At 35.8% G+C, this 23,840-nt stretch overlaps 2 protein-coding genes across 2 annotated transcripts; both read right to left on the bottom strand.

The window, feature by feature from the left end:
* Positions 1-2,963: 2,963 nt before the first annotated feature.
* On the bottom strand, positions 2,964-16,523 carry hkdc1 (hexokinase domain containing 1). Its single transcript, XM_065296840.2, has 18 exons — positions 16,326-16,523; positions 15,236-15,398; positions 14,340-14,488; positions 13,767-13,886; positions 13,499-13,594; positions 13,252-13,351; positions 12,876-13,059; positions 12,575-12,730; positions 11,788-12,021; positions 11,394-11,698; positions 10,557-10,705; positions 8,510-8,629; positions 7,924-8,019; positions 7,741-7,840; positions 7,423-7,606; positions 4,494-4,649; positions 4,161-4,394; positions 2,964-4,077 (listed from the first exon to the last, which is right to left on the bottom strand). Exons 1-18 carry the CDS (start codon positions 16,386-16,388, stop codon positions 3,927-3,929), a joined length of 2,760 nt encoding a protein of 919 aa, XP_065152912.1. The 5' UTR covers positions 16,389-16,523; the 3' UTR covers positions 2,964-3,926.
* A 1,843-nt stretch (positions 16,524-18,366) lies between these two features.
* supv3l1 (SUV3-like helicase) lies at positions 18,367-23,589 on the bottom strand. Its single transcript, XM_065296842.2, has 15 exons — positions 23,155-23,589; positions 22,892-22,969; positions 22,654-22,761; positions 22,451-22,565; positions 22,159-22,327; positions 21,956-22,067; positions 21,785-21,862; positions 21,538-21,629; positions 21,211-21,391; positions 20,999-21,092; positions 20,439-20,658; positions 19,818-19,898; positions 19,534-19,710; positions 19,074-19,222; positions 18,367-18,955 (listed from the first exon to the last, which is right to left on the bottom strand). The coding sequence occupies exons 1-15, from the start codon at positions 23,429-23,431 to the stop codon at positions 18,562-18,564; spliced, it is 2,325 nt and encodes a 774-aa protein (XP_065152914.1). The 5' UTR covers positions 23,432-23,589; the 3' UTR covers positions 18,367-18,561.
* Positions 23,590-23,840: the final 251 nt, after the last annotated feature.

The following is a 23,840-nucleotide window of genomic DNA, read 5'->3' as shown; positions in this document are numbered from 1 at the left end:
GCCACCTGACTGCAATGTTCAATGGTGATGCGTAGATCGATCCGCAAAAAAAAGTACCGCGAGAGCTACAAGAAAGCATGCAGAGCAGTCTGCTCTCGCGATACTTTGATATCATTTTTTTTATTACCAGGGTTTCAATATATAATGTTACATGGAAATGTACAAAGCTATATAAAATTTGTAAATACAATTATTACAATAATGAGAGAAAGAAAAAAAAAGAATAAGTAAAGGCTACACAGGGATTTCAGTTAAGGATGGAGCACAGGTTTAATGTCTTAATAGCTTTAGTATTTTTGGAAGATGAAAGATCTTTGATGTATAATCGAATTTTCTTTTCAAAAATAATAAATAATAATAAATCTCGCTTTTGATGCGAGAATTTTTTGCGATGAATATGAGACTTAGCAAGTAACAAGAGAAGATTAATTATATAATATTCATTTTCTCTTGTTTTGTTTGTGATATAGAAGCCCAACAATACATCTTTAAATAACAATGAAAAATTCACCAGTAAGTTATTGTTAATATATTTACAGAAATCAATTTAAAATAATTGTGTTTAATCACATTCCCAAAAAATATGAAGTGCTGTTTCATTGGGGGCACCACAATAAATTCACTTTAAATCTTTTTAAGTATTAGCTGGATAAACCTATGTAACAGTTTAAATGATACTTCCCTCAGCTTATTAGTTATTAAATATTTAAGGGACAGTGTCCATACTTTTTCCAATCAATATTGTTAACAAAGTTTCTCCAATACGACACCACATATGGAATTGTTGCAAGTTGTTTTTGATACTTTATCATACGCCATGCGTTTGCCCAGTAACACACGTCACAATTGATGGATAGTTATGCCTGGAAAGACACAGCATTCTGTCTTGAAATGGAAAAGAAATTCCAAAATAAAACGTGTGCATCACTTTCAGGTCAGTTCAATAGCCTGTGAAAATGTATAGCTTTGGTTCCTGAAACCACCAACACATCTGCCTGATTTAAATAAAGTATAACTATGTGCCAGTTTATAACATGTAACTTTAATTGTTTAATGACATAGTGCTTCGTTGCGTTTTGAAACATCTATGCTAAAGACATTCATTGTTTTGTATATGCTAAACAACATAATAACAACATAACAACATAAACAAGCGCCTTTCGTGGAACAAACATAACTTCCGGTAATCTCTGCAATGAAACACATAGAAAAATCACCAGTGTTGAATGTACACTGCTGGTGTTTATATGAGTACCACCAGACCTGACCTGGTGGTACCCATATATTCACCAGCAGTGTACATTTAACACCGTCACCCTCGTCATTAGGAAACCAAAACATTTGTTATTTTCGAGGAGGTATTTGTTCCAGAGTTCAGTTTATACACTAGTCAGACCATTAAACAAACAGAGACCGGAAGTAAAGTTCCAACCACAGGCGAAACTACGACAACGCACCTCAGATGAAACCGTCTATAGTTCATCATTACTTTTATCATACCTGACTGTGACTAAGAAAGTAGTCACTTATGAGCATCACACAATTTCCAGGACAATCGTATTTACAAGGGGACAATGTCCAACTGATAAAGTATTTTTTCATATAGTGTATGATATCACTTCCTCATAGACTTATTGATGTTGGGAGTGTTTATGTTTATTTAGCCTCTGTTACAACAGAAATGTGAAACACTGTCTCACTATTGCAAAGCATTTCATATTCACAAATGACCTACTGTAGCCACTAACTGTCCTTGAGGACTAATGCTTAATGTTTATGCATGAATTAGTCATGGACGTATACCTCTAATGTCATTGTTCAAGTGAAACAAGATTATTTGTACTATAAGAAGTCACAGCATTATGTTATAGAGATTAATCTTGTTAAAAACAGTCGATTTCTTCACCCCCTATATACAGTAATTTAGCAAAAAATTATTTTAGGAACAAACTAATGTGTTATTCAAATCTCTTAATCCAATGTAGCTAAGGTGAAATAAGGCATTAACAACAGTAAATACAGAAAACAGTAACAAACCACATTTCCATAAAGTATATAGGACCAACTATGATTCATCTATATAAAATGTGTTAAGCCTAATATATTTGTTATTATCCTAACAGTTTAACTGCAATTGCAGTGGATATTTGGTCATGATGTGAATGACAAATCAACTTAAAAGCTCCAATCTGTATTTTTTTTTCAGTTAAAAATAAACAAAAATCAGTTGTTGAGTAATACATAAAATCTTGCAGTGTTCAATATTTAGTTCTACCGTAATAGAATAATATCAGCAAGTAGATTTTACACAGGTACATTGCTGAAATACATGAGACCTTAAATAACATTTTTTATGGATGGTGCCCCCTCTCCTGGGCCCAATGGGTAAACAAACTGGGGTCCATGAAGAGCCCCAAGAGGGCCACAATTAGTAATTGGAGGATCCACAGAAAATTGGATCAAACAAGATATTACTAAATGTGTTATTAAGAAGCACAAACAATCTGTATTTTTATATCAAATTATTTTTTGTATCTGCATACGCAATTGTATCCAAGCATAGAAGCTTCACCAGCAAAGAAACAGGAAGAATGTAGTTTCGGTACTTACATATGGTAAAGTTTCAGTCATCTCATTACTTTTCATAACTGAAGGAATCTTGGGAACGGAAAAAGGTGTATTACTTAAAAAGTAGATTAGGGAATCTCAGTGTCAGTTGAACTGGCTGGCTCCTTGAGATCAAGTAGGATTTAACTATGCGCGCTTACATAACATAACAATGCATTTGGACTGAGAAGAGCGCTATTGTATTGCCTCTGCAATTTTCATTTGAAATTTTCTTGTGATTCTTTTTAAAATGAAACAAAACAATGTGAAAATACAATACTATGTTTGTTGCTTGGCAGACACGGTATGCATCACAGTGAAAATATGATTTAGATTGAAAACATTTGAAAGGTATCACGGAAATATGGCTTTCTTTGTTAATTTGCATAATTTAGTAGAGCATTTTAATACAACCAAACGATGATTGCATGCAAGCCAGTGTTGTCTGGTTTGTTTTTTCTGCAAGATCTGGCAACCCTGGTCTAGGCTTTTATGTAAATATGCATGCATGATTTTGCATGCAAGTATTAGTGTGCATGCTATTGGTCTCTATTGCTACAGCTGTAACATACTATTCCAGGGATGTAGGCCTAGTTAGTTAGCATTAAAGGGAAGGATTATGGTGAGTAAACCTTTCCATTCCTTCTCCATAAGGATTTGGGACCAGAGGCTGGCCGACTTTAATCGCTTTGTCTAATCCCATTGTAACTTAAATTAGCAAAGACAGCTGGAAATGTGGAATTGTTACTACACATAAATGTATTAAATCAGTACAAAAATACTGATTTACTCTGCAACATACATGATATACCCATGGTACTGACATAAAATTTGTAAAAACATCTCTAAACTAAAAATGTAGGTTTATAATCCAAAGCCAGCTATGTTTGATTAGAAGATCCATGTCAAATTCAAAATTGAAATACTAAATACAGTCATGACATTCTTGTGCACACGGCCACCGCCCCCTGGTTTGGCCTCTGTGCACCATTCATTCTGACTGCTCATGCAAAACTGCTCACTGAGTCTGAACAAAAGGAAAGTGAATGACAGAAAGGCCTTCAAAGAGACAGTGAGTGTAGATATAAGACAACTGGATGATGCGAATGTGAGACCGAAACATTTTGTAGTGATGCAAACTTTATTGCACTAATCATCCCATTTAAAATAATACAATACTAAGAAAAATAATAATAATAAAATGAACACTTTATGCCAAGATCCACAAAGGCACTTATTTTTATGTACACAGAATTAAAATAATACGTATAAAACAGCATAAAGCATCTTATACAAGAACACACTTCTGTGAACAGAGTTTAGCGCACATCTTGCTTATCTCCTTTGTGTTGCCTTGCAACTGCTGTGATCAGAGCCGCCCCTTTTCCACTGCCATCCTCTGATAAGATAAAATCCACCTTACACTTAGGAGCGAGCTGTCTGACAGTGTCCTTCAAGATTGTGGAGAAGCTATAATAAGAAGGGAAAAGTCAAGTTTAGGGTTTGAGTGTGACCATTACACCTAAATGTTATGATCTGGTTTCTTTACTCACTGTGGATGTAACTTGTAAAGTGTACCATCCACTCCTACAGTTATCTCAAGATGATCCAGCCCACGGTTTTCTCTGATTTTGTCTACAACAGCAGCCATGCCTGCTCCACAGAGCTGAGCTGCCCGGCGTGAAACAGCTCCACACACTTCTTTGACAATAATACTGTCATCACACGTGCTGTCCAAACCCAGATGCTGGAGTATACTCCTCACCTGCAGCAGTGCCAAGCGGTCACTAGGTGAATGAAACAAGCCATGTCAATAAACAATACCTGACAAAGTTATGTTATTTTCCGCACAAATAATATTTGCACAAAAATTGTAAAGATGTTACCTCTCAATCTGTGAGAGGAACTTGGTCTCAAAGATGCCTTTGGTCTTTAATCTCTCTGTGATGCGACCTCGAAACAGAAGACCTTGTTTTGTGAGGTCAATGAGGATCTGCCTCACAATCTCTCCCAAATACATCCCACTGGTCATTTTCTCAAACCTGCAAGCAAAAAAGGGCTTTACACTTTATACACATTGGTTTCATTGGACCCACGCGTGTTGTCGCGGCTACGCTTGGCCCGAAGTTAACTTACGGTCTGTGTTTGTTTATGGGTCTGGCTAGTGGCTAATCTGACCTCTGGAACAAATACCTTGTCAAAACAAAAATGTTTCGGTTTCATGCAGACGAGGAGAGACAGTGAGCATTGATCACCGCCGTGTGAAGAGAGGTTTGGCAGCCGATCTGTAGTTAACATTGTATGCATTAATTTTACACAGTAACGTTAGCTCTGTGTAGTTTTTAGCTATGATTTAAACTAAGGTAATTTACTTGTTATTTATTTTGCTTGTTATCAAACATAATTTAATCTTTTGAGGGATTCTGTTGTTATTCATTCTTTACAGAAGTTAAAGATGCCAAATAATGCTGCTGCATTGATACAATGATAAGGAGTAAACAATCGTGTTTGAGACAAACGATATGTCAATACCGTGTACAGAACTCTAATTATTCCTCCAAGCCTAGTAGGGATGCACCGAATATTCGGCAACCGAAAATTTTAGTCTGAAAATGGCCCAAAATAGCATTTTCGGTTTTCGTCTGAAAGACTTTTATCAACGAAACAATACGGCAGAAATGTTATGATGAAGAAAACAGAATCTGTGACCTGCACATGCTTGTTTGAAGCAACACGTCTGTGATGTAGACGTATTTCTGTGTCTCAATTCGTTCCCTAGCTCCCGAGGTCATGAATCAGTACCGATCACGGATCGGCTCGCATGCGATTCGCGGATTCATATGCAAATTTAAGTAGGGAAAGTTTATAATTTGCACGCGTTTCAAAAGCTTGCAAATGTTAACATTCAAGTGATTTTAAACAATTTAAACGCTAAAAGGCGCTAAAGTGAGCAGCTTTCTGTACGCACAGACAGACATGCAGTTAAATGTGTTTACACCAGTAAGTCGTGATCATCACCATGCCCTTCAAAGATCAGAACACTTCATGTGTAAACTTTAGAGAGAGTTGCGCTACTGTATATTAAACTGTAGTCCATTAAAATACATTTGGGGAATAAAGCAATGAAAAACAACATAACGTTTTTATGTGGAGTGACTGTTTATGCTTTGCTGTTTGGAATTCGCCCTCCGTCTGTGTGTGCATGCACGCGTTTAAGTGCACTCAAAAGTGCATACACAGAGAGACGCGTTTCAAAAAGCAAGCGAACATAAAATCTTTGTTATTGACAGGGTACATACAAACAAAAATGATCTCCACAGTATTCTTTTTCTAATAAAAACATTTGTTTATGTCTTAAAGGAACAGTATGTAGGATTGTGGCCAAAACTGGTATTGCAATCACAAAATGTGTGGCTAAAACTGGTACTGCAATCACACAGCTGGTGGCCAATATACCAAACGACAACATAAACATCAGTTGAGGGCTGCAACTCCACTGTTTACATGACAATATCCTGGCCGGACTGCTGTTGTCAGTGATATAAGTATTTGAAATTAAAATGATTTCTTAATGTCTAGTGACATTTCAGGGCCATTTAATGATTAATTGATATAAATTTCTTACATACTGTTCCTTTAAGTGTATGTATAGGCAGAAACCAGGTCTGTGCTAATCTTAAAGAGACAGTAATCTCAATTAACCTACTTAAGTCTGTGTCATTAATGTTGATACTTCTGTAGCTCTAAAAAAAAAAGTATTATATTTAATTTGTACAATAAAGACAGTGTTATGATTCATTTAATTCGCTTTCTGTATCTAATGCTAATTTCAGACCTTACTTAATGTGAACTTTTTTTTATAAATGTTTGTAATTGCTTTATTGGTTATTAGATTTTTCCCACCCCTTTTTTGCTGACCCGAAAAATATTCTGATCCGTGCCTCAAAAACTGTAATGTGATCCGAACCTAGAGTTTTGTGATCCGTCACACCCCTAGTAAAGTTAGAACACAGTCATATCCATAAATGCAAAGGTACAAATAATTGGCATAATTTCTTTCGGTGTTTCGGTTTTCGGCCTTGGTTTCCTCTTTTTCGGTTTTCGGTTTCAGCCAAGAATTTTCATTTCTGTGCATCCCTAATGCCCAGGTAAATACAGTTTTACATTCTATGGCACCTTTAAGTTTGGGCCACAAAAGCCGTTTGTTTATGTTGTTCCTGCCAAGGCCATCTATATACTATATACTACAAAAGCTTCTAAACGCCATCTCTGTCAAAAATGAGATGATGATATTAACCGAATGCTCTAGGCAAGTATTACACGTTCATCAAATTCTTTGCTTAAAATCTTCTTAATCCCGGCCTTGGGCCATTCAGAAAAAACAAGGAGTCTGATAAAAAAATGCTCATTACAAGAAAACATGTCAGACACTCTTAGAGGGTTTTGCATCTGAGCTCCTCATATATTAAATAAACATATATTTTTAAATAAAACATACAACACAAATCCTTTCCAAAATCTATAATAATAAAAAACGCAAAACAGTAAACAAAAAATTAAACCTATTAAAATATTAACAAAACACCATTGTACATGGCTGTTTGCATGGATAAACAGGTTGCTAACACCGTTCCAATACTCTGATTAGATCTTGGAACAATACTGCCTCCATGTGTGCAAAAAGTTAATACAATCTAAGCATGCATTTTTGATTTGTATGGCACTTGTATAGCTAAGTCATGAAAACCACTAGAAAATACCAGAAAACAGTAATTTGAGAAACACGTTTTACAAATAAAGGTATGTTTAATTTACCTTTGTTTTCCCACATTCAGTGATCCTTCATCCACCTCTCTGTCGTATCTGGTTCGGATGTCTTCAATATTTTCGTTCTCCCCGAAACCCCCCCATTCTGTGTTTATACACATCTGCCCCTCATCACCATCCAAAAACTCAATGTTCTTCATCTCTTCCATGTAACATACGTTACTGCCCGTTCCTGCAGAGTTAGATCATACAGTCTGTGTAAACCTTATTTCACCACGTATTTGTTCAGAATGAACAGTGAGGCTGTCGGTCAACATTAAGCATAATCGCTGTATATTTTGAGTAGATTATTGACTAAAAACATACCAGCAATAAGACCAATCTGGCATTTGGGGTCCTCATATGCACATGTCATCATTGTGCCAACTGTGTCATTCACTAGAGCAACAATATCTAAGTCAAATTCCTGAAAGAAAAAAAAAATATTACCTAACTTTTAGTGGTTAACTTCATTACTGTAAAAATACTTGATGTTTGCTTTCCCCTCACATTTCGTCTTTTGATGGCCTCTCTCAGCAAATCCACAACATCTGTCCCCTCACAGTCTGTTGCTTTGAAGCCTTTTGTCCAGCTGACTAAAGATCCCTAAACAAGTAGATCATACAAGAGACAGTAACTATGTGTGCTTTGGATATTTGTATTTATTACATTATTTATTTGTATTTACTATAATATAATATACTACTATTACTATATTTGTTGTGGACCACTCAACATAATTACAGTATAGTTCACCCCAAAATAAATCTCGTAATCTCGTAATTTACACACCCACATGATAGTTGTTGTTTTTTTGCATGGAAATACAAAAATAGTAACGACAAATTAGGCCTTTTCCTGGTCCTTATTTACTTTCAGGATAGGGAAAACACATTTTACGGTCTCATGTATTCCACAGATGAATAAATAATTGGAACAACACAATAATATGAATAAGATAAAAAATGTATTAAACCATCATTTTCAAAAACCTCAAACACAATTCTAGGGATTACATTTTAATGGGGATTTGTATTTCCATGTTTGGAATACTTAGAATTCCAAAAATATCCAATACAGTAACTAATGTTTTTACCTTATCAATACCCGATTGACTGCATGGGAAAGAGAAGGTGAAGCCAAGAGGTAAGCATGTGTTCTTCATACCCATGTAGTCCAGGAAATCAGAGATACACTGAACTATGTGGTCAAACAGCTGTAAGAAAAATTGTTAAAGGGTGGGTTTAATTGTATTTCATGCATTCTGACTTGTTAACACAGTTAAAGGGTTGGATTCCTCATGCTTAAGGAAAAGTGTCAAAAAAGCTGTTGAGTGTGAGACCGAGTAGTTTCTGAAAGTTTTTTCGAACATTTTTACATTACTGTAACGTATCATGGACCCCTTATTCCTTTTATAAGCACACCCACGCGTCAATCAGAGTGAGAGCGAGAACGCTCATCATTAGCATTTTTCCTTCGAGTAGAAGTCACATACATCACTGCACTTTGTTATAAATATCAAGAATAAACAATGGCACAACGAAAGAAGTGTGTTTTTGGAAGTAAGGAGAAGTAATCCTTATTCAACTTTCCAAGTAACCCTGTCTCAAGACACCAGTGGATGCAATTAGTTTTTTTTCACAGGCAGCAAAGTAATTGCAAATGGATTTATGTTTGTAATTACCTGCATTTTGAGACGATTGCTTTACAAACAAGGCCCAGTTCGATGCCAGATTTGCCAATTGTTTAAAACTGCGTGATGGAGCAGTCTCACTGTTAAAATACCCCATTCAGGAGTCGGAACCACAGGCAGTAAATAAATAAAAGTCGAATCTAAAGTGTTTTGTTTGCAATCGGTGCATAACCCTGGTGAAAAAAATACTTCAGTATACTTGCGGTCACACTAATGACCGGTATACTTAAAGTGTGCTATTGATTAGTTTACTTAAAGAGTGCTATTTTGTAACAACTAATTTTGTACTAAATAATTTAGTTGTAATTTAAATGTAATAACGTACAACTTTAAGTGTATTTTTTGTGTGCTAAAGTGGAACAATTTAATACAATTTAAGCACATGTTTGTTGCTAAAGGCAGGCTTGATACGTGAATTTAGAGTGTGTTTTATTTGTGTTAAAAGTACATTACAAATATATACACATCTATAATATAAATGTAACTGAACGTACTGCTCTCCCATCATTTTAAGTCTGCATTATTTCTCCATAAATATAATATACATTTGTACACCACATATACTTTCAAAATTTACTTGAAATATACTGTTTCTAAAAGATACTAAATAATGTATTTTAGAAATATACTGTCAGTGCATTATTGTAATGATAACATTAAGCAAACAGATTAAGTATACCTAAAATATATTTAAAAAACCTACTTATATCAGTAAATTGAACAAAACTCCAAGTATATTGCAGTATATGTAAAGTATACTTTTAGAAAATATACTAAATTATAATAATTTTGAAGTATGTTAAAAGCTTAATTGTAAGCAAATATGTTGTAAGCATACTTTCAATATTTAAATAATTGAATATTAATAATAATAATAATAATAATAATAATAATATAAATAAAAATATTAATAAAATATTTCACAAATATTTTATATTTAAAGATGGTACATTTCTTTCTATGTATATTTGTAATGTACTATTGCAAAGTTAAATATACCTGAAATACAATAAAGTATATTCATTTTTCACCAGGGAAGTGCATATAATGTAACCAACAGAGGCATATTGTACTGTACTGATGTACTCATAACTCTTTATCTCCTTCCACCACGCTTCCAAAAGTTTGGCCCTTTCCGGAATAAAAACAGAAAGGCTGTCCTGTCTTTTATAAGTCTGACAACACAAAAGACTCTATGGACATATAAAGGATGAAATACCTCTCTAAAGGTTCCCAAAAATAAGATTGGCAGAAACAGTGTGCTATGTGATCTTTAAAAAAAAATTATATCATCTTTATATTTTTAGAATGTTGTACTGATAACTTTCTATCGTGAGCACAGATCCTAAAATGATGTAACATTAACACATTTGCTTGCTGTAAATTTAAAGTAAATTTCTGTAATACTTTGAATTAAAGCAATGAAAGCTATAATATCCTAGAGTTTCACCTCCTCTCCGGTGCCTTGCATGATTTCCAGTGGGATGGCATAAATCTTGTTGTACATCCGGACAGAATTATGTATGCCAGTACGTAACTTAACCACCAACACACGGAAGTTGGTTCCTCCGAGATCCAGGGCGAGGAACTTTCCTCTCTCTGGAAAGAACAACATTTACTGTCAAACAATGTATAGCTCAGCCAATAAAATCATCACGACTATAATTTATCTTTCTGTTATCTTTTCCATAAACATTTGAAATCACACAACAAACTGAATTAATTAAATAAAGACCTAAATAAAAAACTAAGAATTGAGGGCAGAGAACCGTAAACATGATTTTACAAAGTAGGACATTTTCTTGGATTAACATTATGGTTGGTTCTAGAGCAACTTTCTATCAACCAATCAGATTGCAGGATTCTAGGTTTTAGACTGGGTAAGGGGCATATTTACACTGTTAAATATGTCAAAATATGTATCTCAGCTATCACTAGGGCAGTAACCTTTAAAAAGTTCCTAATATGTACCATTAGCTACAGATAAGTATACATTTGGTACTAATATGTACCTTTGAACTCTTTAGGTCCAAAGCTGTATTTTTTTTAAGAGTACCGCCCCAGTGATAGATGGGGTACATATTTTGACAATTTTTTTCTGACAGTATGTCTTTCTTATCAACATATTATTGCCCTCCAATTTGAGGGGTACGTTATGGTCAGGGTGATTTGAGTTTAGGTTAGTAAGATGTTGTTCCTGGGCTTTCAAAACATGTTGGTCCATTTCTTGCTAGGCAAAATCATGGTGTGACATTTCCTACCACAAAGTTTCCTCTGTGTGCCTCACCTGTCCCATCTGGGGTTCTGTAAACATATGTCGGGAGCATCTTGACAGAAGCTGTGGAGTGTGTCTCTTTCTTTAAACCTCGCTCCAACTCAACGTGCATCTTCTCCTTGATTTCCTGGAGCTGCGTGAAGTCTAACGCAAAAGCCGCCAGGGTGTCATCGACCTTCTGACGCTGTGCAGCTAACCGCTGTGCCACTGCAGTTACCATGGCAGCACCTTTTGCGCTGCCACTTTCTGATAGTACAAAGCGCACATGACAATCAGGTACCAGATATCTGACCACTTTATGAAGTCTCTTGGGGTACCTGGACAATTCAGATGCAGCTATTGAAATATTATGGACAATTAATTATTTATCAGTTGAAATTTTTGACTTCGAAATAGAAAAGCGTACTGTGGATGTGTTCTGTAGACCGTCCCGTCGACTCCTACAGTGGTCCTGAGGGTCTTCAGCTTCTTGTTTTCTCTGATCCGTGTGAGAATGGCAGCCAAGGCGGCGGCAACCAGATTAGCCGATCTGAAGGAGACAATGGTGCAGACGTGCTGGACAGCGATGCAGTCATCATCTGATGGATTAAGTCCTAGTTGCTTTAGGATGTCCCTGGTGTTTTCCAAACCACTTTTATACCTAGAAACATCTACCAGTTAGAATAAACAAGTAACTGGTGCATTTAAATTAAATAAAACAATGCTCTGCAGAAAAATCAGCCTAGCAGGCAAGAATGTGTTGTGTTTTGGATATTAGTGCGCTAAGGTTTCCAGTAGGCTTCTTAACAGTGTTTTTAGTAAAACTTGGTCTACAAGCATCACAAAAAAGATCTGGTCCATTAGCTAAACCAGCACCTGACCAGAACTATCCATTAAATAACTTTATTATATTGTTACCCAGTTACCCATTTCTAACACTTTTCTGGTGCAATCGTGGAATGATGGTTAGAAAGTCGGACTTGTAACCCAAATATTGCCGGAGTCTCATGGCCCACAGGTTCCCCAATTGCTCCCAGGTTGCTGCAGAAATAGCTGCCCACCGCCCCGTGTGTATGTGTGTGTGCACGACTTGCAGTGCATGTGTTTACTACTCACTTGGTTAAATGCAGTGTTCAGGTTTCAAGAATGGGTTACCATACTCGACAATCACATCACTTCATATTTATTAATATATAAGGTAGTATTTTTCTTACTGTTCAATCGAGCAGATATAGCTGGTGTGAAATTTCCCCTGGGTTCGGAGATCATCCGTGACCTGGCCATTAAAGAGCAAACCCTTCTTGGCCATCTTCAGCAGGATCAGTCTCACAAGCTCTCCCATATACATTCCACTGATCATCTTTTCAAAACTGGAATCAACACAACCAGGCAGAGATAATGCATTAATATCATAGTCTAATGAAGCTTTTTATAAAGCCAAAAAGTCAAAGACAGTAATTAGCAGTAATAAGTTATAGGTGCACACATCAAATGACTTAAATAATAAGCACTCACAGCTGTTTTCCTGGATTAATTGAGGCAGCATCAATTTCACGGTCAAAATCTGTGATGAAGTCATCAAGCGCTCCATCATCTCCAAATGCTCCCCATTCAGTGTTGATACACATTCTGCCTTCATCTCCCTCCACCATGTCAATATATCTCATCTCCTCCATGTAACACGCATTAGTGCCGGTACCTAATATAAGGTAGATTGTGTTAAAATCTTGAATATTTCTGAAGAAACAGCTACCCTGCCTTCTTTATGTTTTATGGTTTGTATGCTTTATACTGTCAGAGCTTTTTTTATCAGAGGCAATATTCGTTTTGTGTTACAAAAGATTACACAACATTATTAAATCTATTAAGAGAGAATTGGTTGGGATCCTACCTATAATAACTCCCACTTCACAGTTATGGTCATCATATCCACAGGTCATCATGGTCCCAACTGTATCATTGACTATAGCTAGGACATCCACATTGACACCCTTCACACACATAGAAAACAAGCACTTCTTAGCAATACGTTTTGACACCTATACACCAAAATCTATCATAATACTTGCTTAAATTTGATTGCAAAAACAGCTTTCTGAATTGTTTAGTGTAAAAGATAAGAAAAACTAAATTCATACCCCAACTTCATTCATTGCATCTTTTAATGACTGCACCACATTTGACCCTTGAACACCTCTGGCCTTGAAATTCTTTGACCATGACAGTAAAACACCCTGTGCCAAAACAAACAACCAAAAAGAGTCAGTGAAGAGATAAAGTGTTTGATGAGTCTTCATTCATTTTTCTCTATGGTATATTGATATTATGTCAACAATGCCTATTATGCCTAGAAAAGCTTTTTAAAGCAAATGATATGACTGCATGAGCATGAGTGTTGTACTGTACCTCATTTATTTTAGACTGTGCACAAGGGAAGGAAAAAGTCAAGCCGAGAGGCTTTCTGTTCTGGTTAACGTGGTGCTTCAGTAGAAAAGCTTTCAAAGATTCTGCCACATGCTCAAAAAGCTGCAAAATAAAAAAAATATATTATTAAAACTATTCAATTATAAATACTGATAAAAACTCAATAAATACAATACTTGGCATAATATATTGAAGCAATAACGTAATGAATTCTATATATAAATATATAATTCATTAGATTATTAAAAAATGGTATATTGTCGATGATTATTTTTAAAGTGGTCCTCAACTTTTGTTGTGACCCTAAAATATATCACAGATCTATGGTTACATTTTTTAATTCTGCTTAATTATGACTAGGCATTAGTTATCTAAAAAAAACTAATATTTTTATTATATATTTGAATAACTCAAAATTTTAAGGCAACCAGGTAACTTAATTTTTTTGTAAGTTGAACCAACTTTATTTGTAACTGGAGTTGTAATACGTTTTATACCCTTTTTTACTTTTATGACTTTTATATTTTTAAATGAAGTTTGTAAAGCAGTGATCACCTCTGAACCTCTTCCGTTCATGATCTCTTCAGGAATCGGATACGTTTCACTTTCCATCTGAACGCTTCTCTTCCCATTATCTGAAACCTTCACCTGTAGTACTTTGAATTTTGAGCCTCCCAAATCCAGTGCGAGGAATTCTCCCCGTTCTGCAGAAATAGCATAACCAATTGGTAAATAATCGTTTGATATGACATTCAAGCTTATTTCTTACAATGTAAAAAGGAAAAGTTGGATTTACTTAAAGAGCACCTATTTCATTGCTAAAAATCTTTATTTTGTGTATTTGGTTTGTGGTTAAAAAAAATTATTTTCCAGACCGTTCATTTTTGTAGTTCCAGATTTCACTCTCTTCCTGAAACTCACTGATTTAAAAAGCTGTGTGTCCCTTATTGGCCAGCTAATCTGTACGTTGTGATTGGCCTGTATACCTCTGATGCCAGCCGGAAACGTGACGACCCGCTCCTTACCATGTTTGAAAGATTCGGTTGCTAACAGGAGTTAACTTACAGGCTGTGAGTTCGAAGCGAGAGGAATTATGATAATGTCTGTCTTGTCTACATCACCAATCCCAGGTAGACTGTTGCCTACAATCCGTGTGTTTGTTGTAGTCCAAGAAAAGAGATTTACTACTACACATCACACTTACACATCAAAGAAAATGTAAAAATGTGAATCGGACAATAGGTGCTCTTTAAATTACTTCAATTAATTTTTTTTTTATTAAAATTGTTTCCCTTTAAGTGAAAAATGTTTGAGGTGTTTTTAATTTTTTATTCACCTTAAAGTTAATTTTCACTTAAAGTAAGAAGCTTTCACTTTGTGTATTGCTTTAATGTGAAAACCATTACAGAAATGAGTCTCTTGTAAATGTAGCTGTGTTAATGTTAATGTACCTGAGCCATCAGGAGTTGAATATACGTGAGTTGGGAGCATCTTCACTGTGGCAGCAGCAGTGCTTTCACTTGATAGTCCTTTCTCCATCTCCAGACGAAACCGAGCCGATATATCTACCAGCTGATCATTAGACAGGCGCATTGCATACAGATATCTGTCCACCTGTTAAGAAACAGATATTTAAATCACTTTGGCATATATGAGTGCATTTTAAGGCTGCATTTATGCAACATAATGACAAACAGTATTTTAAGTGCATTTTAAAGGACTCAAAGAGTATGTGACCCAATATGACACTGTGTGAAAGATAAAAATAGGTGTGTTACCAGAGATAAAATTTATACTGTTGTAAAGTATTACACACGATTCACTCTGGACACATTTGACTTGATTCAAATCTTTAAAACCTTTTAAATGTAAAGATGTACACATACACTGTATACATATACAGTACATAAACATGGTGTTAAATTCACTGTGTGTATTTTGCCTAAAAATATTAAAGGTGCGACAGTGAACTTGTGGAAAGAAATCAATCTCATAAATGTAGATGAAGAGGTCAAGGTCCCATCCTCATTGTTAGTTATCTTTCCACAGAATGGCCTGTGAGAGAAGAGTTAATGATTTCACAGGCCACATTCATCATGAACAGACAAAATCTGAGAATAAACCAATAGGGCTGTTCAAACATCAAACTCTTACTCAACATCACACAAACATCACAGACACTTCAACAAATGAATAACTGATGTGTGTAGGCATAAAATACAAGACATTTTAGGTGACTGGTAGATTACAAATGCAACTTCATAGTCATCAGTTTTCAGTACCTGTGACATGAACCAGTAGGAACTATCTTGTGGGTCCAAATAAAAATGTGTTTTATTTAGGTTAAAATGATTTTGATATTTTGTTTTTATTCAATCATCTTGTGAAAATATAACATTAATATCTTTAATACTGAGTTAGGTCATGTCAAAGATTAAAATCATTGATTGAAATCAAAACGATGCTTGTAGTCTTATAAGACTTGGATTTGGATAGCAGGAAGGGTCACATTAACACATTAATGATGAAGAGTTACTTTACCTTCTTAATCTGATCCTCCTGGAGTTTTGTGAAATAAAACGACAATAAATGCACCGCAAACATCTTGACTTCCTGAAGCGGATGGTGTCCTTGTATTTCAAAAACTTTTAAAGTATCATCAAAATTAAACAAAGCACCTCTCTCTAATCTAACTCCCTTGTACTCCAAGAGGCTTCTCACGTCAAGTTTTCCTCAAAAGCTTTATTTCATACACAAGCATATGCTTCTCCCTCCCCTTTCTCGGCTAAATCATTAATGGTCTTGCCCAAGCCTCTCTGCTCTCAAATCTCTCCTGGCAATGTGTTTGACTTTACTCCACACAGCACACTTTCCTTTGCGACCTGCCCAGTGACCGGCACCTAGAAAAACATCCAAGAGTTAAACAATAGATCAAACAGAATCCTTTCTATTCGGTTTAATATGTAAACATCCTTAGTTTGAAGGCAAAAGAGATACAGTGAGCAAAACATGAGGTTAAATGTAGAACAGAAATGTGGAAGTCTTATCTTCATTCAATAGGAGAGAACTATGATCAATGACTATGATAAAATCATGATTTGCTTTCTATGTAAATGCATGGCAGTAAATATATTAATGCGTTAATGCGCAAAACGTTTGGTTTAAACTAAAACAAAGTAAATGTTAACAAACGTATCAGTGTGCATAGATTAAGGTATTTAGCTAATGCAGTTTCTATAGTAACAGACAAGGATTAAATGGGGCTTTTAGCAAACACAGAGAGCAAGGTCTACCAAATTTTTTTCACAGTTTAGTGTTTCATCTCCATGCTGAATCGTAAGTAAGTAACCTATTATATAAAACTGGGGCAGATTTTAAAGTTTCTTACATTGAAACCTGTTAACACAGGTTCACTGTAAAAAAAATCAACTCAGATTTACAAGTCATGTCAACAGAGATGAGTTGTCACAACTTATAAAATATAGTTGAGAAAAGTCAACTTTATTTTATAAGTTATAACAACTCAACTGTAGTTATAACAACTCATCTCTAGTCAAGATAAATTATAGTAAGTTGAAATGACTTGTAAATCCAAGTTGATTCAACAAAAAATTAAGGCAGCAAAGTTTTTTACAGTGTTGATAAAAATTCTCTTTATTTAATATATTAGCTTATTAATACCTGTAAACCATAAATGGGTACCAAACTATGTACTGCAGTTTATTTTATAAAGGCCATTTTTGCATTAAAATGTAAATATAATCAACTTGGTTTTAGAAGTCATTTTAACTTTGACTATCTTGACTAGTGAGAATTTCTGTAACTTCTAAAATAAAATTCAAATTACTTAAACTAATTCAACTTTATTTATTAAGTTAAAGCCACTTATTGCTAATCAAGGAAAAAAAATCAAAGTTGAAATGATTTTTAAAACCAAGTTGATTATACTTAAAAATTTAAATGTAATGCTACACAGTGCAACACTGTGTTACCTTGCATATTCATTAAAACTGCTAACCACAAATGTTATTTACCTATTATTTAATAATGTTTGTTTCACTGGTAACAATAAAATCATACATATTACGTTTGCTAACTAGGTTGCGAAATTTCGTATTAAAAAAGGAAACAAACATTTTCTAAAGGTTAACCATTTTTCACAGAAACTTTGTGATAATAACTGACTTTAGTTTTAAAGAGTTTTAGGTTATATTCGGTAACCAATAGCTCTAAAGTGTCAGTAAAATAAAAGCTGCAACATGTGATGGGCTCCGATTTGCATTGACTTTTAGAATGGACCTTTACATCAACCTTGACTGTAAAAAGCAAGTAATGTGTACGCTGGAAAAAAAGCGTTCCACATGTTAGCTGTAGTAATTCATTGATCAAGAAGGGTATAAAAATAGCATCAGATTGCTTAACGTTGTTAAATAAATATAGAAGGAGGGTAAATACATATTATTGTCCTTCAATGGGGTGACAAGATTATTAGGTCATTTGCAACCTTGCATTACTTAATCATGGACTTTTCTAAGGATAAAAATAAGATTTTTTTTTTTTTAGAAGAATAATAATTTAATAATGGAGAGCATTAAAAATATCAATTTTATTTGGCTGGATAAAAGTGTAGTGCTCTTTTTACACTTCCAACAAGATATATGCCAATCACTCCCTATTCAGCTCAGAACATTTGCAATGCACAGAAATACATCCATGCTGCCGTCTTGATCAACGGGATGGATCATCCCAAAGTACTGAAAAGTCACAATAAAATAGTTCATTTTTTCTTTCTTTTCCCTTTGATCTTATTGGCTAAAACTGAGGAGTCTCCATTTTGGCTCTGTTCTCTGACCCACTCTCTCTGCAGTTGGTTTAAGAGCTCCTTGGTCAGCAGTCCATCCCGTACCAGCCTTGAGCCCAGCGATGAGTCTGTTACCATGAGCTCTTCTTTTTGATTCTGAACCTTAGACTGTCGCCCCCTCCTGAGTGGTGGCAGGTCCGATCCAGGAAGTCTTGTGGAGGCAGTGGTGAGCTCTGTAGAGGTGCCCTGGTTCTCTGTGGCACGAATAAGTCGAGTGATGTTACGCACACCAATTTGGATCATGCTGTCTAGTTCCTTTTGAATCTCACGGATGAGGTTAGCATCTGGAAACATGTCCATGAAGCGATAGCTGTGGGAGGAAAGCAAAATTACAGCATTTTTATTGTGAGTCTGGGATACTTCATGATTTATTGTTTACCTAATAAACGATTAAGAGGTTTGGGTTATTATTTGGGTGAAAAATATACCTGAGCCAAAGATAAAGATCAAGCACATCATGAACAGCTTCTAGGTGAACAAGGTCCTTGATGTTTTTGGGAGGAGTCATGGGCCAATTCACATGTCGACACACCCAGTCAAATGTCAGTGGCTCGTCTCTGCTAAACTGTCTGGCATACTACAGATGACACATCATGACACAAGTAATTATGTTTGCATTAATGTTAACACATTAGAAATTTAAATGTTTGAAATACTAATATTCTAAGTAACTAGGCAATGATGACCGAATGAGCTATTACAAAAAACTAACTGTTGTTAATACTGTACAACATTATGCTGGTGATCTTATCGCCAATGCATTTTAACTACACTAATCCAAATGCCTACATTTTTAAAATCAAGTGGTTAAACCTTATATTAATCTTCCCTAATCCAATTCAATTGTGAACTGTACAAATGTGCATAAATAAAGTTTATTCTTCTCACCTTGAGGAAAGATGTGCACACAAAGGGCTGTTTCTTGTTGATGGGGGCAGTGCAGAAGACATAGCGAGAGCGCAGATTCAGAGGAATATGCTGAATCATATCGGCCAAGAATTTAAAGTCATCGATGTTGCACACAAAGTAAAGTCCATCCACTTGTGAAAGGCTCACAAATATATCCTGTACAGAGGTGCAGAATGCAAATGGCCCTTTTGTAATGCATTTGTTTATGCATATACACAGAAACACAAAAATCTAAAAATTTAATTTCCAGTATGGGCACCTACGATGAGATTTGAGAGAGTGGCCTGGGGCAGATGGTAGGCAAACATCTCTATCTGTTCTGCTGTAGGGTGTAATCCTGCTACCTGACATCAAAATTCATAAGACTTGAAAAACAGAAACTCAACACCTTTCTCCAATTATTAGATTTCTTATAAAATAGATGCACAGAATGTTCAGCAACCAAAACTACTCGGACGTAAATAGCAAAAAAGCATTTCCAGTGTTTGGCCAAAAATGTAGAAAGACTGAATAATTTTACAGAGCAATAACGTTTTCAATAGGGGTGAAACAATAGACCAATGCCATGGTTTGGTTCATATGACGGTTTATTCAAGGAGCTTATTTAACGGAGAACCCAGATTGTAAAACTGTTTTGTTTTATACGCATTGTTCTGATGCTCTTTGTCATCCAGGTAATGCAAGTTTATAGATAAAAAGCCATTGTGCTTCATTTTGCCATTTTAACACACTTAAAAGATGATTGACGGCTGGATTGTTTCCCCCCGGTGGGCGTGGTTTTCAAATTCACATAACTGCACTCTGTCTCTATAGCCAAATAGGTTGGGTTGCCCAAACTATTCTATCACTTAACTGCCACCACACAAAAATCAGGCTAGTCTTACCTCAATAGGGTCAACAGGCTTCCCCAAGATCTCCTTTAAAACAGGCAAGTCGTCCCTTTGCATTGTAGTGACCTCACCCTCCTTAAAAACAGAGCTGAAGCGTCCTGCTCGCCCAGCGATCTGTAGCGCCTGTGAGGTGGAAATAGTATCCAGCTCCTTCTCCCCCTTTTCATTCACATTTGGTTTTACCAAAGAATTGAAAATGATTCTCCTAATGCTCCTATAAAGGACGTTAGGACAAAACTCGTTTAACTGTTGTTCAAACCTCACCTGGGATATGCTTTATATTAATGCATGCAACAGCTTGGCACACATGTCTAAAGGACAGATAATCCAAAATGAATAACTAGTTTTTGGCCTGTGACGTTCTGAGGGGAAACCCAGGAATGGCATATGATTGGCCAACATGGCTTTAAGGTTAGGGATATATTGCCATCTGATGGTTTGACATGCTCTTCATAACATGTTTTGCGTGAGGACGTGGACATTTTTTTTTAACAAGGGAGGGAAAAACTCATTGCGGCCTTCTACTTAGATGATGATACTAAGAAATGACTCACAAGTTCAGTCCCATTCCAATTGCATCGGTGGCAACAAGGATTTTGCAAGGGTCATCTGGATCATTAAACTTCTTTGCCTGAGCCAACTTAGTGCCTGTTGACCAAACACAATGTTACGTAAATGGAATGTTATCTCAAAGTGGTTTCTAATATTAGTGCACCAGTTCAATAACCTTTTTTTATCTAAATAACATTTATTCAAGGAATCTTACCAGGAGGCAGACTTCCATAAATAACAGCACACTCCAGGCCACGGATTTCTATCTGCCTGCTGATGGAGTAGATGTCATTTTTGCTGAAGCATACAATGCAGTCTCCAGGCTTCAGGTTATCCAGTGACTCCACTGCTTGATTTGAGATCGAGAATGGAGTGAGCCTCTTATAATTATGAACCTTAGAGATAAAAAACAGAGCATTTTGATCAAATCATACAAGTGTTTTCAAAAAAATCCCCATAACTACCATTGATTGGACAAACAGATAGTCCCACCCTAACGTTTCTTAATGAATTTATATGAAGAACTGCATCTCAGTCTCACCTCAACCTCTTCACCAGTGGTAAACATGAGTTCAGTGATAAAGTCAATGGTTGCAGCCTCTCCACACACATGAATCTCCTCAGCACACAAGCCTATTCAGGAAGTGTATACATCATCACATTTGTATCTGTATACATTTTAAAAAACAAATCCAACAGAGAACATAAAGTGGTAAATATTCTGCTTCTGAATGTGATGGTGCCACAATGGTGACGTCTTTAGTTATTAATGACTTCAGCAAACCCACCAAGCAGAGCTCTCGTCCACGCCCACCCTCTGGAAGGATCTCTGATCATCTGTATCTCATCAATGACAGCCACTTCATCTATACCGAATATACAAACAATGATGCATTGGATTACATTGATTTCTTGAATGTTGTTAGTAATGCATTACATATTTAAACCCCTGTACTCACATGGAGTTGTAACACTGCACATCTCTATTGTACAGGCGATGTGGTCAGATTGCCTTCCTTCTTGATCAACAAATATTCTCTCCTCTCCTGTCACCAGATCACATGGCACCCCCTAATGGAGAATAATATAGAGATTTTTTTTAATTCATTAAAATTAATTTTAAGAAAAAGGACTATAGTATGGTCTGAAAAATGAAACTCACTGCATCATTACTCTTCTCATAAATTTCATGGGCCAGCAGCTTTAGAGGTCCACAGTAAACTCCAGATTTGGCTGCTAGGTATCTCTGAATGGCATGATAGGTCTTGCCACTGTTTGTGGGTCCGGCATGAAAAATAATCTTTCTTTGAATAGCTCTGGCCTCGGGATACCTGCAACACACAATTATCACATTTACAAGATTGTATTGTTAAGAAAGAACATCCATGATGTTGTTCAAGAAATGGTTCATGCTCTCAGAGGGCATATGCCAAGTACACAAGGACTCGCAGTACCAGTTAGCAGGGACCCGCAAGTCACTGATCTTTCGCAAATCATCCATACAGTCCAACATGGGAAATATCTGTTTGGCGTGTCTCATGAAGTATGGAAAAATATCATCTATGTGCCCTGGAATGAGGGAGAGAAAAAGACAACTGGTTTAGGTCACCTCACCTACAAATGCTGTCAAATGATTTCTTTTGATGTCAATTCTCACCAGCTCCACAGATGATGTCATTAAAAATGATGTGCAAGTCAGCACTTATTGTGTTAATTTCCAACACATATTTTCTAAAGCTGACAAAAGCTTGATGAAAGAGACGGGCTGTTGAAAAGCAAACAAGTGAATGATTTTAAACATGCATATAACAAACACAATAACACGTAATATTAAAATACCTTTATAATTTCCAGAGAGCAAACAGGCATCCCTGTTACCCAGAAACGAAACCTACCATCAAGTCCTTGGTCAGCAGCCAGCTTTTGCATTTCTTTTCTTTTGTAGAATCTATTTAGTACTTTAAGAAGTTCACCTGTCAAAACAGGCAGAAAAACAAAGATCCTCTGTTTTAATAATAATGATAACATCGTTTTTCTAATATTGGTGACTGAACAGTCTACGAAGAAACCTGTTACTAATTAAATCATTCATTTGTAGCCAGTTTTATCGATAATATATTATATCAATAACATAAATTACTTCAAATAATTTTATTACTTTTGTCGAGGGGTTTCGTTAACTCTGCGCCGACTTCCCCGTCTCTTCCCTCATCACCTTTGATGGGGAGAGGTACAAACAGTGAGGTGTCTAGTGATCTCGATGAGCTGTTCGAAGACGAATGCCTCCTCACCAGTGCCAAGTTTTCACATGTCGTTCTTGTAGGATGTATAGAAGCGTTATTTAATATCTCAACAGTTGACGAGGTAGCGCTAGCACATATTCGGTATCGGATGTGGGAGCGCGACAACAAATAAATGCAGCGATTTACCGACATTTTAAAACTCCAGCAAATCTATTGCAACTGTCTAAATAGAATACGGTCGAATGAAGCAATCGCATAATTCATATTATAACTATCATATTTATCATATGACTTAGTTACAGTTGACAACAGCTACAGCGCCTATGATGACAAGGAGGTCAAGCTCCCTTCAGTGACAACGTGCGAAAGGCCCCAAGATTTTTTTCGGTGTCCGAAGCAATGCCTGTTTTTTATTACAAATGTATTTTAAGTATAAAAGGCAACATTCGATCATTTTTTAAGAAAATATGTTATATATGAATTAAAATATGCTCTTTTATGAGAATTAGCTCGCCACAGCATTTACAATCTTGACTGTTATTTGGTTTTATATGTGGCATACACCAAAACTACTTAGACGAGTACGACAACAGGCGCTGCC

This window comes from Paramisgurnus dabryanus, chromosome 20, assembly GCF_030506205.2.
Source record: "Paramisgurnus dabryanus chromosome 20, PD_genome_1.1, whole genome shotgun sequence".
Lineage (NCBI taxonomy): Eukaryota > Metazoa > Chordata > Actinopteri > Cypriniformes > Cobitidae > Paramisgurnus > Paramisgurnus dabryanus.
This window is presented reverse-complemented; position numbering and strand designations above follow the sequence as displayed.